We start from the raw sequence: 17,873 nt of genomic DNA, 5'->3' as shown, positions 1-17,873 counted from the left end.
TTGCATTGCATTTTAATTTTATTACAGGAATCTTATTTTATTCATAAAAGCATAATTGTTTTAACATGGTTCTTTCAGCAGTGTTGCAATGATTTCTTTTGCATCATGGTAATTGACCTGGCAATGAAAAAGATTTTCAAATGTTTACAGTACACAGCCAAGCAATCTGTAATTGAATGCAGTTGCCATTGAAACAGACTGTTTTTCTGACCTGTTGTTTCAGTCTGAACATGATGTTTATTTACCACCTTCATTGTTGCAGCATTAGCGTATAGAGAAGCTAGCTGTGCCATATCATCATGTACTTACCTAACAGATGGCCACTAACTTCTTGAAGGCTTTTTTGTACTTGCTTAAAATATCCCATTTTGGCACAAAGTTTCTTTCCTCAGTGTGAAGAATGATTGACTGGTTGAAATAGATTAATCTGCCTCTCCTCTGGTCTTTGAGCTTGTTTCGTACTGCAGCAACCCAGGTTTTGACTCTAATTTTGCACAATGATCAAAGCCACTTTTGCTAATAATATGGTGTGGAAAGTTCCATTCGGTCGCGTAATCTCTGAACAAACAGTTCAAGTCGTAGCGGTAACTAAAGACCACATTTTTGCCAGAAAATGTGGAAAAACATCCTTTGTACCTGCTCCACCATAATTGTTCTCTACAGACATTTCAGCCTCAGGATTTAAATTTTGCTTTCTTCCCTCTCTGAGGCTGTGAGAATTTCTCTATTCGTCTCCATGGAAAACTGAGGCCCCCTTTCCGTTATGGATTGTTTGTTTGCTAACTGCCTGGCTGTTGCTCTAAGTTGTGTTTTGTGCTTTAATGCTGAATGTACAGGTAAGGAACTCATTACTGAAGTATTTGTGAGGTCCACATCATTCTTTATTTTTGTGTGTGAGCTCAATATTCGATGCTTGTCTTTCCCAGTGAGGTCTGTTTTTTTACCACAATACATATATGCACAATCTGCAAAGAGGAAAATACACAGTTTAGATCAGTATTGAATGGCTATAATTCTAGGCATGCAGATTTTCGTAAATGCTCAAAATAAGATAAAAATCCACATTTATTGGTGCTGGAATTAAAAATTGCAAAAAGAGACAAAAAGAAAGGTTGTCTTCTATGTAATTCAGTGTTTTGTTATCCAGAAGTATAGCATATTTTTAGTTCTGATTGCCATTGATGTTTTAATTGGCATTGATTTGCCTCTCAGCTTTGGTAAAGGATATCGTTGGATTTTAAAATGCCAGCCTTTAGTTGGTTCCTGTGTCCATGTTTTATTGAATCCTAGAATGAAGCTTTGGTCCATTGTCTTATCTTTTGGTTATTATGCTCTTCTCTGAGCCTTGGGGAACTGTTTTTTCCCAATATTAGTTATCCTACCATGGCCCTAGAAAAAGTAACTTCATCTCAAGTTGTGCTCTTTAAATACATACTCCTTCATGATTCTAAATAACACTTTGGATGCACTTACGCGATTCCCTATGCCTTATTCAGTCTTCCTGAAGAGAAGTTTACCCCTCATATCTAGAAGGTAATAGTATGATCTGAATGGGTAAAACAGACCATACAGATTATATATAACATTATCGCAAAAAAAAATCTTTAGTCTATGAAAGTGTGCACAATATGCTTTCTGCTATGCTGCAATTTTCTTAATGGCTTTGGAAGCAATCCATATTGTTTTTTATTTTCATAATGATTTTCTGATGCAGTTTCAATCATATGTGAATTCTTTTGGCAGCTGTGGTTCTTGCTTATTTTTTGCTACTTTTGTTCCATCTATTGTTGGTGGTTCCTTTCTACTGTCTGCTTGTTCTTAATGTCGCCTTTCAGAAGCCGAAATTACCAACTGGGCATTTGGTTTTCGCATCTTGTTCCTGGCTACTTCCGGCTCATCTATCAACTTTTCAGACCAACGAGTGTTTCCTTTGTGTTTTGGTCGTCTTTTGCAGAGGCAGTGCTTGACTCTTTCTTTACACTTGTGCTGAATTTTCTTTCTCTTAGAAGTAAGAGAATGATTATTCTGTTGGGCATGATTAAATAATATGCACTGAAGACTTATTTCCCTATGTTAATATTAAAACAGTTTTGTTAGCACTATAGTAAACCAAGTTAGTATAATAAAATAACACATAAACCCACATTAATACTAGACAGCATTTAAAATCTAAGCACTGAATGGCAAACACTTTCTCAGTCACTTTAAATTTTCATCTTTACACAGAAACAAAGTATCAAAACTCTCATATAAATAAAAATAGAGAAGTACTTGGAAAAGTTAGAAGAATATTAAGAGTCATAATAACACTTTCTGGAAACTTAGCTATATGCAGGTACTGTTAGACATTTGTTTCAGTAAGTTAAATGAGCATTTTGCTCATTTTCTTTTTCCAATTTAATTGTCCCTGAATGTAAACAATGATTAGGTTCATTACTCTCCCTTTGGAAAGGAAATCTTAGCTTAGGAAGACTTGATCAGGAATAGTTTCTAAGCATATGTATTCAAATGCAACTATTTCTAAGTGATTTTATGCCTCTAAAGATTCAGTTCTTCAGTCATGAAAATGAACTACACTGAATTCCTACACAGGCATCACTTCATTGTGTAAAGCTAAGTGAATTTGTAATATTTTTATATTTCGATTTTTCAAATGTACTCTTCAGTTGGCACTTTTTGAGTCTTAAGTATAAGATGATACACACCACAGAAATATGTTCTATATGATGAGAGGCAAAGAATGTATGTTGCTGTATTTTTTTGTTTCTGGAGAACCAGTTATGGCCACAGGGCTAAATATTGTATTATCCTGCCTACAGAGTTCATTGACAAAACAGGATAGTGAAATGGAGAAAGTGTGAAAGGGAGAAAGTGTGAGAGAAAAGTATGAGTGCATCATGGTAAAAAGGAGGTCTAAGAAGAAACAGATGTAGTTAACAACAGAAGAGTTAATAATTGAGTGAGTAGTTTTGGCCCTCCTTTAACAAAGCACCTATTTCTCATTGCAGGCTTAAGCTTAATTTTGTTGTTGAACAAATCTGGGCCCTAACTTTTGGAAGAAAAGACTAGGACACATTTTCAGTGTTCTGGAAAACAAGGGCAAAGTAGTTTTTTGCCTGGCTATGTTAGTAGAAGAACAAGGAGAAGTCAGATATAAAATACTTAATTCTTAACTATAACAAAACCTCCTGGGAATTGTTGTTTCGCAGATATCTTTAGTTATTTACCCTGTTTCTTGGAATTGCCAGTTATTTGCCATTCTAGGCGAGTCTCTCTAGAGAAGTGATCACAAAATGAGCTTACTATATTCTTGCCATCTTGTTGCTAAGTAGGCCATTGACTATTTCTAGAAAGGACAATATAAACCCAAAGAAAAACAATTAATATAGAAGAGCTTGAAAGAAATGAATCCTGGCAGTTGCTTCTAATGTCTTTAGTAAAATAGATCTTTCATGTTTCAATGGCTTATGAGTCCTAATCATCATGATTTTTTTAATCTAATAACTGTGAACAGCTTGTGATTCACCATTATAAAACTAATGTCTCCCAGCAATAACAACATGACTGTAGACTTAGTCTAAGGTGGGAATCGTGCCAAAACCAATTACACTTTCTGCATTATCCACTGGATCGCCATTATATATTTGGAAATACCATCCCTTCTCCCTCCTGCTCCTGAGAGCCCAAATGTCTCAGAACAATTGCAAGCATTTGTCTCGCGACAAAGTCTAAATGCTTATTTTTAGCAAGTTTTTATTACATAGCATAGGTGCCCTCACACTTATCTTTAGAAGAATTTCACACACAAAAGCACAGCACTGAGGTTCTTCAGTGTTCAACTGTGACACTGATCACTGCTGATGAAAATTTAGTTTTACCTGGATTAAAGTTGATCCTGATTTTTCTGGCTGACCCACATAGCTTAATAGTTGCTAACGTGTGTTATGTCCTTAACCTCAAGATTTGTGTTAGGAAGAGTTTTGATCTCACATCCATGGGGCCCTGGTTGAATTAATGAGAGTTCATATCTGTGTGACAGGTTTCTTAATAATTTTAAAATATAAAATGTTTTTGCTTTTATCTTAGTATTTGTCAGCATAGAGTACACGTGTGTGTGGAATGCAGCTTTTAAGCTGCAGCTCCTGTATGTAGCTAGAACTACAGTGACTTGACTTACCCAGCTGGAGGTGGTGCTTTGTACTTGTCTCTCATTTTGTGCAGGAGAGGAGATCAAAATTCCAGTTTTACCCGTCTTCCCCAGAAGACGACACATACATGTAAGGACTGGTGATTTACCCAGGTGTAAAGATTATTAAATGGAGATCCGTTTGCTGTGTTAATCCCAGAGAACTGTGTTTGGTCAATAGGCAGTAAGTGACTAGTGAAAAGAGGTAGTATGAGTTTGTGCCATGTCAGGGAGGATGTTCAGGTTGAAAGAACAGCATTTTGCTTCTGAAGAATAGGCTGGGTGCACATTTGTGTCGCTGAAGGGGTACAGAACTCTTTCACACCTTTGAGTGCAGGCCAGTGGTATTAACAGGTCTGTCCTGTGGGTGGAAGGTGGAATAGCACCTTTTGCTGTGTCTTGAGTCCATCCCAGCCAGCAGCCAAGCGCCCACACAGCTGCTCGCCCACTCCCCTCTACCCCCAGTGGACAGAGGAGAGAATGGGAAGAGCAAAAGTGAGAAAACTTGTGGGTCAAGATAAAGACCATTTAATAAGTGAAGGAAAGAGGGGAAAAAACCCCCCACCCAACTGGTGCAAAGGCAATCACTCACCCCCTCCTACAAGCAAACTGATGCCCAGCCAGTCTCCAAGCAACAGCCACCTTGGAATTCAGAGGCCCCCACTCTCTTCTTCCTCTACCCCAATTTAATGGCTGATCATGACATTACATGGCATTGAATATCCCTTTGATCAGTTTGGGTCGACTGGCCTGGCTGTATCCTCTCCCAACTTTTTGCCCACCCCACCCCCCAGCCTACTCGCTGGGACAGGCAGAGGAAAAAAGAGAAAGCCTTGACGCTGTGCAAGCACTGCTCAGCAATAGCTAAAACACTGATGTGTTAGTAATGCTGTTTCAGTCACAAATCCAAAACACAGCACCATACGGGCTGCTCTGTGGAAAGTGAATGCCATCCCAGCCAGACCCAGTACATGCCCACAGTTCGTCTTTGAAGCCTGGCATAAATAATCTGGGCTCTTTTTATTTGCTATCACAAATAATTGTGATGATTTTTTTGGTTTTGTTTTTTCCCAAGTGTAGTGTTGGTTTTTTTTCTAAATGGAAGTTGAAATCTATTTAGTTTCATGAGTTGAGGAGCAAGGACAGAGCCTTAACTAAAACTTGCCAACAGCATGGGCAGATTGAACTTCATTACCCCAAAGATGTTTAGCTGAGGCCAGACAGGTCCAGATCTCTCCAGTGTCAGGAAAAGGAGGGGAGAATAGGGGAGGAACTGAAACAGAGACTGGAGTACAGTGCTCCAGAGAGCCGGGCTTTTCTCTCTTAGGGGTGGCGGTGGTTCTTCCAAGAAGGCACCACCTATGGTTTTCAAATTTTCTGGTGCAGGCAACTGGCCCTGGTTGTTGGCTGTTGTAGGCAGCGTTATTTCATCTGCTGAAAACTGTTGACTGGTGACTGAAGAAAAGCAGTAAGTGTGACAGGAGATGTGCTAACATCCTAGGAGTCAGCAATACTGGCTGACTTTTTTATTTTTCAGTGATCCTGGGATGACACTGTTGTTGTCTCTATCACCTTACATGCAGCATTAAAATGCTTTAATACAGAAGATCACAGTAGTGTGCCAGTAACAGTCTTCTGTGGAATTCTTGCCCAGGGATCCAAATGTAAATTGGTGCTTTATTTTAATGTGCATTTTTGAAGGTGGGTTATGAGACATTAACACCTTTATTGTAGCAAGTTCAGAAAGTATTTAGCCTTCACTGCAGATGGGAAACAGTTGTTCATGAGCATGTGGGGAGGTAGTGAGTTGGTTTTGTCTCAGCAAGAGTGTAGTGATTTGGAATAGAACAAGGAGTTCCAGTAACTTAAACAGAAAAGCTATTCAGAAAATTCACAGCCTTTTTCAGAAACCTTTGTTCAACATGAGCAGTGTTATACCCATAATACACTTGAGATAAATATTTCAACTTTATATAATGATTTGCAGTTGGAATAGAAGAGGTCTGACCATTTTGTACCCTACTGCTGGAAGACCTGCAGCATCCTTTTGTAAAGGGATATTACTCATCAAGCTTTTTAATTGCTTGTATTCTCTCACCTGAGGTGAAATTCTGACCTAATTGAAGTTAATAGGTGATAACTGTTGAAACTGGCAGACTCAGAATTTCACCCATACTGTTTAGGTGCTTTTAATTGGAGTATAGAAATAATTAGAGTATGAGAGATGACTGTGGTACCAAAGACAGATAGGCAAAGCCATGAAAAGAGAATAGCAATGAATAATAACATGCATAAAGGGATGTTATTTTTTTAAAATTAAAGCTGCGATAGCTTTAAAAGAGAAAATATTGTATGAATATTAATTCAAATCTGAGAAATTTTAAAAATAAGTCAACTTATTTTTGCCCTTATGTGAATTATATTCAAGAATAGGTGCACTAAATAGCTGGGCAAAATTAGCTTCAATTACACTGTGATTTATGTTTATAAAGCAGGTCAGGTGTAGCAGGGATTGCAATGAGGCTGACTTGATGCTTTCTCTAGAAGGATGTCTCTTATTCAAGGTGACTATGTGCAAACCAAAGAATGCTTAGGTGATAAATGAGAATTAGAGATGAACATTTCCTTACTGTACCCTGGTTGTAGAACTTAGGCACTAGTATAACCTGCAGTGTCAAGCAGAATGACCCAGAAGAACTAGCTCTTTTACACAGGCTGTGGTGGTCAGTAGCATTCATCAGTTGGCTTGAATTGTCTCCAGTGATAAAAAGTGAATAATCAGCATGTTATTTACACCTATGAGGTTATTCTTTCTTCAGCGTGACTGCAAGCGTCATCCAGAAGGATCAGCTTTTGCTGAGTCTTGCAAAGCAGGAATTAAAATAACACCTTGAAATGGAAGGATTTTAAAGCAAATCAACTTCCTACTTTTCTGCTGTTAATAGATTTGCTTCTAGTTTTGGCTTTATATTTCCCCAAATGGAAAGTTGTTTAAGGCATTTTGCAAAAATCTCAGTGAATCTTGACCTCAAAGCGAATTTATTTTTAACATGACAAAGAGTTACCTATTTCCATAATACTATGAGTGGTCGTAATGACTCATTTTATGAATTACAGCTGCTATTGATGTTTGCATCACTATTCTTTACAGTATAAATTGAATTTAAGAATAATTTGGTGAGTTTTATTTCTAAATTAATTGTCTAGGAATGTGGACCACATCTCTGATGTTTTTGTTGTTGTTTCTAGCGGAAGCTTTATATTACTGATTAAAAATACTAACAAATAATAATCTCCATAGCAGAGTATTACTGTTTTCTCCTGGTATTTATGTGATCAGACAGTTTCATTATTTCTGATAAATATATACACAATAGAGTTTTCAATAAATTTTTTGAAAAAGTTCTCCCACCTAATTGTTTTTCTTTCTCCCTCCTAGTCTGCTCCCAGTTTTCAAGAGGAGTCTTTGCTATTTTTGGATTCTATGACAAGAAGTCTGTAAATACCATAACATCATTCTGTGGGACTCTTCATGTCTCCTTCATAACTCCCAGCTTCCCAACAGATGGAACGCATCCCTTTGTCATTCAGATGAGACCTGACCTCAAGGGAGCTCTTCTTAGCTTGATCGAATACTATCAGTGGACCAAATTTGCATATTTGTATGACAGCGACAGAGGTAAGATGTGGTACTTTTTATCTGCATGCCATTTGCTAGATGTATCTCACTGAAATGCTGAATTAGCATTAGAAAAGTAAACAAGGAAAGGAATATTTACCTGCAGCAAGTGTAAGTGTAAGCTTAAATTTAGAAATGAGCTTTTGGGACAGAAACAAAATTGTTTAAATGAGAATGAAATTATTACAGTATGTATTAATGGAATTGCAAGCATGTGCTGATAAGCAATGTGAGATTAATCACATGTTGTAAACAGTTCCCATGAAAAGTTTTTTCTTTTTTTTTTTTTTTAAATAATCATCTAAGGAGAAAAAAAATATGAGCATGAAGGGCAATCTACTACCACAGATTCACATGCAAAATCGGTAGTTGGGCACCGAGCAAGCAAGAGTCTTGGATGCAGTTCTTGTGTCTTTGGAGATTGCTTTTGATAAATATTCAAGTTCCTCTCCTCTGTTGAGCTTGGTTTTTTTTTTTTGTTGTTGATAAACCCAAATCCACTGCTTGTGAGCAGTTTACTCTCCAGTACAATCTTCTCGAGTCCTATGCCCTTTTATGGCTGAGGTAATAATAATATAACGGTTTATGAACTGGGAAAAATCACTTGCAAATTGTGGTATATTAATTAGTTTTCTGAGAAGAAGCAGCATTATACAGAAGTGTTTTGTTGGTGTTTTTTTTTTTTTTAACTGCCCTTTCTGGAATTCCATTATTGTCATTCTGTTTTCAAGTTCTCCTCACCTAGTAGTCCTTGGGTAACTTTTTTCTATTCTTACCTTCTTCTGTTCACTTTAAAACGGCTATTTTGTGGATCACCTGCATGTTCATTGGTCAGAGTTGAATATTAAGTGCACATTAAGAGTACTTGCTTAGCCAATAGTCTGTCAATCAGGTAGCAGTGTGCAGTACATGACCTGCGTGTGATTTATATTTAGGAAATACTGAAAAACACCTAGTTGTTCTTGTGAGCTGCGCTGGCTGAATCTGGCCAGGAACAACAGCGTGAAATTGTTATTTGCAGTCACCCTTTGGTTATACCTTTTTTTCTTATTTGTTGGTTTTAATTGTGGCAAGGCACCCCAGTGATAACAAGCTCCAAGGCATGAAACTCCTACCTTTATGCTGAATAAGTCGTTACTCCTCAGTGCTCCCACTGATTTCACAAGGTTAACCTGCAGAGTCAAGCAGTATGTAGTCAGCAACTTTTGCATAAGTGTTAATGTAGTGACAGTGACGTATATTTAAGGAATGATACGTAATTTAAAATGTTTCCACCTTCAGGAGTGAGGTAAAAAAGGCAAAGAGACTTACTCTTCATGGAAGCTGTGAAAGCTAATAGGAATTAGTTTGATGACTTATTCCAAAAGAATTATTTATCGCTACTTTTACAGCTCTTCTGTGGTTAGGGGCTGACTGGTTGAAGTGCAGGGCAGTTTCATATCTCATTCCTGTCTATAAGAAGTGAGGCCATTCAGTATATGCATGTCCAAGCTATAACTAGCTTAATACAGCAGTTGCTCTCATATAATGTGGATTAGTGTCCTTTATCCTCCTTGCCTCCTCTCTGTTGCCAGTACCAAACAGCGGGTTTTGGAAAAAGTAGTGACATTACTGGAGGATTCTATCTGTAATAGAATTGCTAATTTACTCAGCCTCTGTTCAGTCCTCCTTTTCAGAGCTCACTGAATTAAGAGTTTGTCTCATGATAACCAAAAGAGGTTCAGGCACACAGAGGCTCCCAAACAGAAGTATTCCTGCAGTTTAAAAAAAGCAACTGAAGTTGTTGGAGTTTTCTCTGCAGACTCCCACTTCCGTTACCACTCTCCAGATACTTCCACATCCACAGAAGTATTGCAGCAAATGCCTTTTTTTTGTTTGTTTTTCATTCTTTTGCAATGTGTTATTGCTATCAGAATAAATTGAACTGTATGGGGATGACAAACCTGCCACCTGTAAAAAGCAGGAAATCCAGGCAGCCATTTGACATCTCTGCAGAGAAACCGGAGACACCCCAACAAAAGGGAGTCCCTAGGAAAAATGGAAGATCAGAGGAGTAAAATATAGAAACCCTTTGTAATGGATAGTGTTAACATTAATAGCCCTTATTAATTTATGCATAACTGAGATTCTGTTTAACTCAGAGGAAACATACAGACAGATTGGAGGACCTGAAGTCTACTAAATGAGATCTGAAACAATGATTCAGATTATATCCGTTTCAGGGTTTTTTTTGTGGTTTGTTTTTCTTAATTATTTTAAATTACCATTTAAAATGTTATTTTGAGATATAGACTTATTTTAGTGCTTTTTAATATTTTAAGGTATTTCTTACATCTTTTAGTTTGCTTACATTATCTTTTCCTTTTAGCATGAGTTCTCCACGTTTATCTTTAACATGTTATAAATGGTTTATATGTACCCTTGGACTGTAGTTATCTATTATTTTAAAAGAAATATTCATTGCATGACATATAAAACTTCATATCAGTCTTCTTTAAAGACAACATAGAAAACCATAACTATTTGAGATAATCATTGAATTTATCCTTTTGGAAGCCTGCCATTTTCTATCTTTGCTGATGACCAGTCTTGTATAGTGCTGTATGTTTATATTTTTTCACTGATAAAGCTGAATTGCTAAACACTGACCAATCTTAGTTTAATGAAGTATTTACAAACTATGAGATGAATTAATTTGTGTTGCTTTCTTTCTACATTTATGGGCAGAGCCACTATTATTTCTCATAAGAGTTATACCTGAAGCTTCCTTCACATACCAAGTCAGAAATTTGTCTCAAATAAATGAATCCTGGTGTTCTGTGGCTTCAGGGGAGATGAATGTGCAAAAATGTCAATTGGCTTGTGAGAAAGTATAATTTTTTTTTTTTTCTGTAATACTATCTGCTATCCTTAAATTGCCCTCTAGAATTATGTAGAATTCTCTGGAAGAAATTTAAATATAACAAGTCTAATTCCTGTACTTCTGGAAATTGTTAAAATGGTATTTGTTGTAGAGCAGAAATTAATTTCCAGCAGTAATTTTCATGTTTCTATACTCTGTTATTTAATCCTTGAAAAGGAAAACCGGTCAAGTAACATCTTCACTGATTTTACAGTATATTGTAGGCAGTTGCAGCTGTACAGACACATTCATGGCAGGAATGTGCCAAAAGGATAAAATGGAAGCAAACTTCTGTAGACTGCTTGTAGGTGTTAGCATTGAGCCTACTTATCTATATGGAAAAATACATCTCAGCACATCCTCTTTCATAATCAGGGGTATGACTGTAGGCAACAGAAATAATAACTTCATTAGCACCACTGGAGAACGTGAGAATTTTGCCACAGAGCTCAGTGAGGTCCAGGTTTAAATACAGTACTGCTCAAGTATTGAGAACAAAAACAGTTCAATAGCATCTCGTAATAAGCAGCTGATCCTCTTGCTGTAATTGGATCACTTTTCTCCTAGAAGACCTTTTTCCCAGCATGTGGAAGTCCAGCAGTGGATCAGTGAAACTGGCAAAATCCCATTCTGAAGATGGTTGAAGCAAAACCAAAAGGTTGTCCTGACAAGTCTCTACCCTGATTCCTTGCAGCGATGTAAATAGAAATTTCATGCAATAAGAAGTGACTGGGCCCACACATATCTTCATTTCTGAGTCCTAACAATGTGTGACAGGTCAAACAAGTTACAGGGAAATCTTAAATAAGTAATCTCATAAATCACGTTCTATAAGATTGTTAGTCCCGAAGCTTTATCAGTCATCTCTTCTGTTTTCTCCTGTGCTTCACTAGGCTTATCAACATTGCAAGCTGTGCTGGATTCTGCTGCTGAAAAGAAATGGCAAGTGACTGCTATCAATGTAGGAAATATTAACAATGACAGAAAGGATGAAACTTACCGTTCACTGTTTCAAGATCTAGAGGTAAAAAAGGAAAGGCGAGTGATTTTGGACTGTGAGCGCGATAAAGTCAACGACATTGTTGATCAGGTTTGCTATTCTCTGTTTTCCAGTGACAGCAGTTAGCTATATTCTATAAGTAAACGTAATGAGTTCATTTCTCTTGATCCTATTTTTGTGATTATTATACATCATTTGGAAGTGACAGGTTTGTATTGAGGACCACATATATATCAGGCAGAAAGTGAACATACAAATCCTATAATCCCTCCTTTTGCTCAAAGGCAAGGTAATTCTGTCTGGATGATCCCGTATGGTTATATATCCTGATTGTTAAAAAAAAAAAACAAACCACACCACAACAACAAAAAAACCTCATTAAGGCTATTTCACAACCTAAGTAGTATACTATATTGTATGTGGTTGATACGCTATTATATATGGTGCATTATAAATAGTTATATTATGTCTAGGGATTAGTTTTCCTTACACCTAGAAAGTATTTTCTACTTCTAATGCTTTTACCGAGAATGTTTTACATCTTGGGAAGGCTCTATCACAACAGCTTCTCGTTTCCATTTAACTCCCTTCATAATTCATGTTTCTGAGCTCTTTGTCATTCGTACTGTCCTTGGTTCTGTCTTCATTTTATCTCCCTCTTAAAGTGTGTTAACCAAAACTGGATGCTGTTTTCCATAGCTAAGGCCTCATGAGCTTTAAACAGAACAGAAAATTACATCTTCTCTCCACCTGCATATATATTCTTTGCCAAAATGATTTTTTTTTTCACTTTCTTTTTTACAACAGCATCACAGTGCTCAGATTCAAATTATTTCCTTACCTTCAAATCCACCTCTTCAATCCTAGTGTCTAGGAAGGTCTTACTGTCTCTGTATCTTCTTTTCACGCATGCAGAGCACAATGGAAAATTAAAAGGATAGCTCCCTGCTGGCTTGAGCTTGACCATGTGAGACTGCACAGCATCTGTAGGAATAAATCATCAGAGTGTACATATATTGGTTTGAAGCTTTTTTGAAGGGCTTGTTATTTTGGTCTTTGTTATGAAGGTCATTACATTTTGGAGAGGCTCAGGAAATGAGCAGTGTCCTAAATGGAGTGCATTGTATTTGTCTGTTTTATTTGGAATTCATATCCACAGAGTGTTTCTCTAATTTTCAAGATCAATTTGAATTTGATCCTGTTCTCCAGAGCCTTTGCAACCTCCCTATCATCTGCAGTTTTTTAAAATCATATTTTCTGGCTTGTTATCCATATCAGGAAAAATACTGAGTAGAGCAATGCTTGAGAGAAGTAGTACTTACAGGTCCTCTTCAGCTGGTTCTGTGTGGCTTTTCAAACAGTTGTTCACTTACCTTGCAGTGATTTTTTTTGTCTTGTCCATGTTCCCTTAAGAGCTTGTAATGATGTCATACAGGACAAAAGCCTTATTAAACTCCAGATATGTCACATCTGCTGTTTCCTCATTATCTATTAGGCTAGCTATCATGTCAGAGAAAGGAAAGAAATTGCTTTGACATATTTTGATCTTGACAAGACTATATTGACTGTTTATCTTCTTCTTATCCTATAGATTCTTTTGAAATTAAGTCTGTAATATTCATTATAATCTCTTCCCTGATATGAAAGTTTGGCTGACTGTAAGTTTCTTCAGTTTCTCCTTTTACCACTTTTTAAAGACAAGAACCCTATTTACCCTTTAGTTATCACTCATTATTACCATCTTTGTTTGTTTAGTAATAGACCTATTATTTTCTTTGGCTTCTTTTATTTTGATTGCAGCTCTGGGATATTTTTCTTGCCCTGATTGCACTTTGATAGAGTCTGCCTTGTTTTGAGTCTTAGATTTTTCAGCTTATCCCCACAGACTTGTGCTGCTCCTTAAGCATATGGATGGACAAACCTTTGTTTCTGCTGTTTTGATTTCTAAGTCACTGAAGAATTCTAGATAACTGTGGATCAGCCACACAGGTCAGTTAATATAATTCCAATTAGTTGTTCTTGTCAAAGTAGTTTTCTGCTATGCCCTAGAATATGGTCTCTTAAACTGCTGTCAGCTGTTTCATATGGTTTTAGCCTTGAGATTCTCTCTGCAAGATACCCTAGCAGTTTCTAGAGTTTGGTCTGTTTTTTAGGTCCATTATCCTTACACTCTGTTTCTGTAACTTCCCTTCCTTACATAAAGAGATAAACACACTTTCAATTTTTCCAGTAGCCTAAAATAAAATCTAAAATAACTGTTTCTGTCTTAATTTTCTCCATCTCTTAAAATGAAAGTCTGTGCTGAACAAAGGATTTCTTGGCCTGTGAGTATCCTTTGAGTGTGTTCTTCTGATTTTCTTTTCTACAAGCAGATAATGTACTTCAAGTCTTGCTTTGCTACCAGATCTATTCCTTAAAAAATTATTTTAATTCCTGCTCCCAAACAACCCTCAGGAATTTCCTTCTTTTTATTAGGGTGCCTGAAGTAGATCCTTTGTATCAGTATCCTTTTTCTTTTCCTATGTATTTTTACTGAGACATGCAACAGGCTTTCTGTTGACCACATTTTTCTCCAATACTGAAGTATTACTTGCATTCTTGATATATAGAGCAGCAACTTCTTTACTTTCTTCCTTGCTTTCCATTCTTGAACAGAACTGTTGTAGTGCTTTGATTTATCCCACTAATTTTCTAAGCTGTGGTGGCAACCTCAGATTCACCCAATTATGCTCTGTAGTCCTTGGATCTTTATGTAGACACACAATGTGTTTGCAAAGTTGCTTCATTGTTCTTGTTTTTGTCTCGTTTTTTAGTTTCTCTTCCAGGTTTCAATTATTTATATAAGTTGAAGTTGAAAAATATTTCGGTTCCCCAACTTTCCTAAGACTAGTTTATATTCCTCTTCTCTGATTTGGCAGTTCAGTGTGACCATGCTCTTCATTATACAGCCTCTGTCTCTTCTCAACCAGCTTCCTTTGCAGAATCTCATTTCCCCCTGATAACACCCTTTGGGCATACATGGAATTACTGCCACTTCTTGTCTATCCCTGCTTGAGATGCTAGTCTAAACTCGGGACACTGGTGAATACCTTTTGTATTCACCACAGCTCCTTCATCATGGCTTTCGGAGCCACCACTGAATCTTCCCGGAGTTTTAACTGGCATCATCCTTAGTGTTTGTATGGATGAGTGGCACAGGGCAATGTTTTAGAAAGCTAGATTAATGAAATAGTACCCAGTGACAGTTAGAGCAGAGTTACTAATCATTGATCTAAAGACTTGGAACTACTGGTCGTTTTCTCAGATACCAATGACAAAGCAGCATTTTATGTAGAAGAGCTAATCTGTTTGGTCTAACTGAAATTCTGAAATTTCTTTGGAAGCAGCAGCTGCATAAGAAATACATCTGAACACAGTTCTTAAACCTTTTAATAAGTAATGAGTTTTAAGTAGTCTGAAACAAGTAACTGTTTTGGAATACTTAAGTTCATATATCATGTATATATTAAGCTCAAAAGAGGAATAAATGAATAACTTCTATGGCTTATGTAATGTGATCCCACTCAGTCCCAAACTGTAGTAATATAAAACTTAGTGTTAAACACTGCCTTCAGTTATATTCCTGTAACTTCATTAAATCAAGTATGTGGAATGTCATTCATTACTAGCCTGATATAAGTCACAGGATACCTATTCTGAATATTTTAGTTATATGTCAAATGGGGAGATAAATGAAACATCCTCTCTTGATTTAAGTTGTTCTCATTGTTCAGAAGATGGAAGAAGCCTTTAGAGTCCTCTTACTTCCCATATCCTTTCTCTGGAGAAGTATTTTGCTTCAAAATGTAAACTTTTCCATGCACACATAGTCTAAATTAGGCTTATTTGGGAGAAGAATCCATACTACATGCCTGCCAGTGGAGACTGCTCAGAAACCACCGGCTGGCTTTGAGGGAGATTATGAGGAAGCCTTAAGGCAATAAACAACAATTTGAACCTTAGAAGACTTCCTCATAATGTAGATGCTTTCATTAATGTCAGCGGGCTTTTAAACTTTTTCTAGTTCAAGGAATGTTACAATTCTGCTACAAAGGGAGCAGAATCTAAGCAGGAATCTCTGAGGCACAGTGCTTCTACTGCTTGATGCCTGCTCCCTCCTGTCCAGGTTGTGCCTTTAATACACAGCATAGTAATTAGCATTCAGTTCCTCTGTTTACAGATCTTGGGACTTGGACTTCAACATGACTAATTTCCACTAGCAGAGAGTATGTTCAGTGGTGCGTTAGGTAAAATGAAAAGTAAAACACTGAACAAGCTCAGTATTGCATGTGATAAAGCTCATAACTAGCTTTTACATCATACTACATTTTATAGTTTTTAAGTCTCAGGTCCATATATCAGGTGAACATTATCCATTACGGGGGTATTTCTTCTTTTTTGCAGGTTATCACAATTGGTAAACATGTTAAAGGTTACCATTATATCATTGCAAATCTGGTAAGCATTTTTAATATTTAAAATACCTGTATTACTCATTTTACTGTTTATGGAAGCACATCAACTAGTATTTTGTTTCAAATGCGTTTTAGAAAATAGAAAAAAGCTAAATGTCTCTATCCTTGCTAAATGAATGCATGTATTGAGATGGTATTTGTTGTATTGGCTGAGTCTTTTCAGGGCTTAAATGCCTCCTGTGATATTCCCATTAATAGGATTGAAGGTTGCTCAGCACCTTCAGTAGAGCTTTCATCCCTTTTTCTACATACTTTAGAAAAGTAGGGTATGGAAGTCAGAAAAATGACTTTCCACATTATAGACCGATACATTCATTCAGTAAGCTGATGTTTCTTCTCTCACCTCTAAAGTACTTAAAAATTACAGTTCTCAGCTTTCATTCTGCTAGACTAGTGAGTCTCAGCTTTACACATTGTCATTCCTCAGATGGGTTTGGTAATCAGTTTGAATTAATCTTTTCTTGAACATAGGTGATCAGACAGTACAGCTAATAGTGTTCCTAAGTTAAGGAAACTCACTAAATTTTGTCAAGGTAAATTTTTTTTTAGAATTGTGTCTTTAAGCTGAAGGGCCATTTTACTGATGTTAAAGTCAACAGCACTTATTTACTGAAGCTAGGGAATCTAATCCAATGGGTTTTTTGTAACAGATAAAGCAAATTCTGCAGGCTTGAATCTCAGTTATTCTGTTCCAGAAAAGAGTTTTGGCATTTGCATGGTGTGAATGCCTCTAAATAATTTTTGTCATCGTTTATTCTTGGACTGTGATAGCGTTTGATATAAATTCCAGCAGGGCCCAGTGTGGTCTGTCTTCCATGGTCCTTTGAGGGGCCTGAGGAAACGGAACGACCATAGCATGTTTATCACATTTCAGACATAACCTCTGTCTCCTCCCAGCCTTTAATCAAAACAATTTCCCCCTCCAAGCAGGCAGTATTCTGAAGAATCACCTGTGTTGCTAGGCAGGTGTGAGGAAGCCTTATACTCTAAAGGCCTTTTTAAAAGCTGAACAGTGGGGTTTCGTTTTTATATTTATTAATTAATTTTTAGCATAAAGAAGTTAGGGTCCTGATATTCACAAAGCAAGTGTAAAAGTCTTACAAAACTTGAAAAATTCCCTAACTGTTAGATATTTGTATTTTGCATTGCAAATGTTGTATAAATAGTATTTTGAGTCTTAAGGGAAATAAACATTTCAGAAAAATTGCCTAGTGTATTTCATTATGTTGACTGGTTGCTATTTTAGCCATTGCTTTAAGTTTGTAACAATAAGCCCATAAGATCTAAAACTTATTGAATCTGTATTCTAAAGCTGTTTAATATCATATTTGCTTCCTACAGATTTATACAGTTTAAATGCAAATATTGTAGATCTTTTGTATAATATTATATAAAATATATATGGTAATGATTTTAAAACTGTTTTTTTCTCTGTCAGAAAGAAAACTTATCTAGTACTTGATCACATCCCATCTTCTTCACTGAATCCACCTTCTTTCTTCTTTTCTTGACTGTAATAATGTTCTCCTCCAGTGTGATCAGTCAAGAATTTGGTCTACTTTAAGAATAAAATATGCTGATAGATGGAGAAG

At 36.6% G+C, this 17,873-nt stretch overlaps 1 protein-coding gene across 3 annotated transcripts in view; it reads left to right on the top strand.

Annotated features, from left to right (window-relative positions):
• Nucleotides 1-17,873, top strand: part of GRIA2 (glutamate ionotropic receptor AMPA type subunit 2) — a 95,781-nt gene that overhangs the window by 35,696 nt on the left and 42,212 nt on the right. For all 3 annotated transcript variants that reach the window (XM_087735591.1, XM_087735592.1, XM_087735593.1), the window contains exons 3-5: nucleotides 7,626-7,865; nucleotides 11,661-11,857; nucleotides 16,211-16,264. In XM_087735591.1, coding sequence (XP_087591717.1) covers nucleotides 7,626-7,865; nucleotides 11,661-11,857; nucleotides 16,211-16,264 — 491 coding nt within the window. The remainder of the gene's footprint in view (nucleotides 1-7,625; nucleotides 7,866-11,660; nucleotides 11,858-16,210; nucleotides 16,265-17,873) is intronic.

Source organism: Nipponia nippon, unplaced genomic scaffold, assembly GCF_047370975.1.
Source record: "Nipponia nippon isolate SJK-2023a ecotype South Korea unplaced genomic scaffold, ASM4737097v1 scaffold_6, whole genome shotgun sequence".
Taxonomy (NCBI): domain Eukaryota; kingdom Metazoa; phylum Chordata; class Aves; order Pelecaniformes; family Threskiornithidae; genus Nipponia; species Nipponia nippon.
This window is presented reverse-complemented; position numbering and strand designations above follow the sequence as displayed.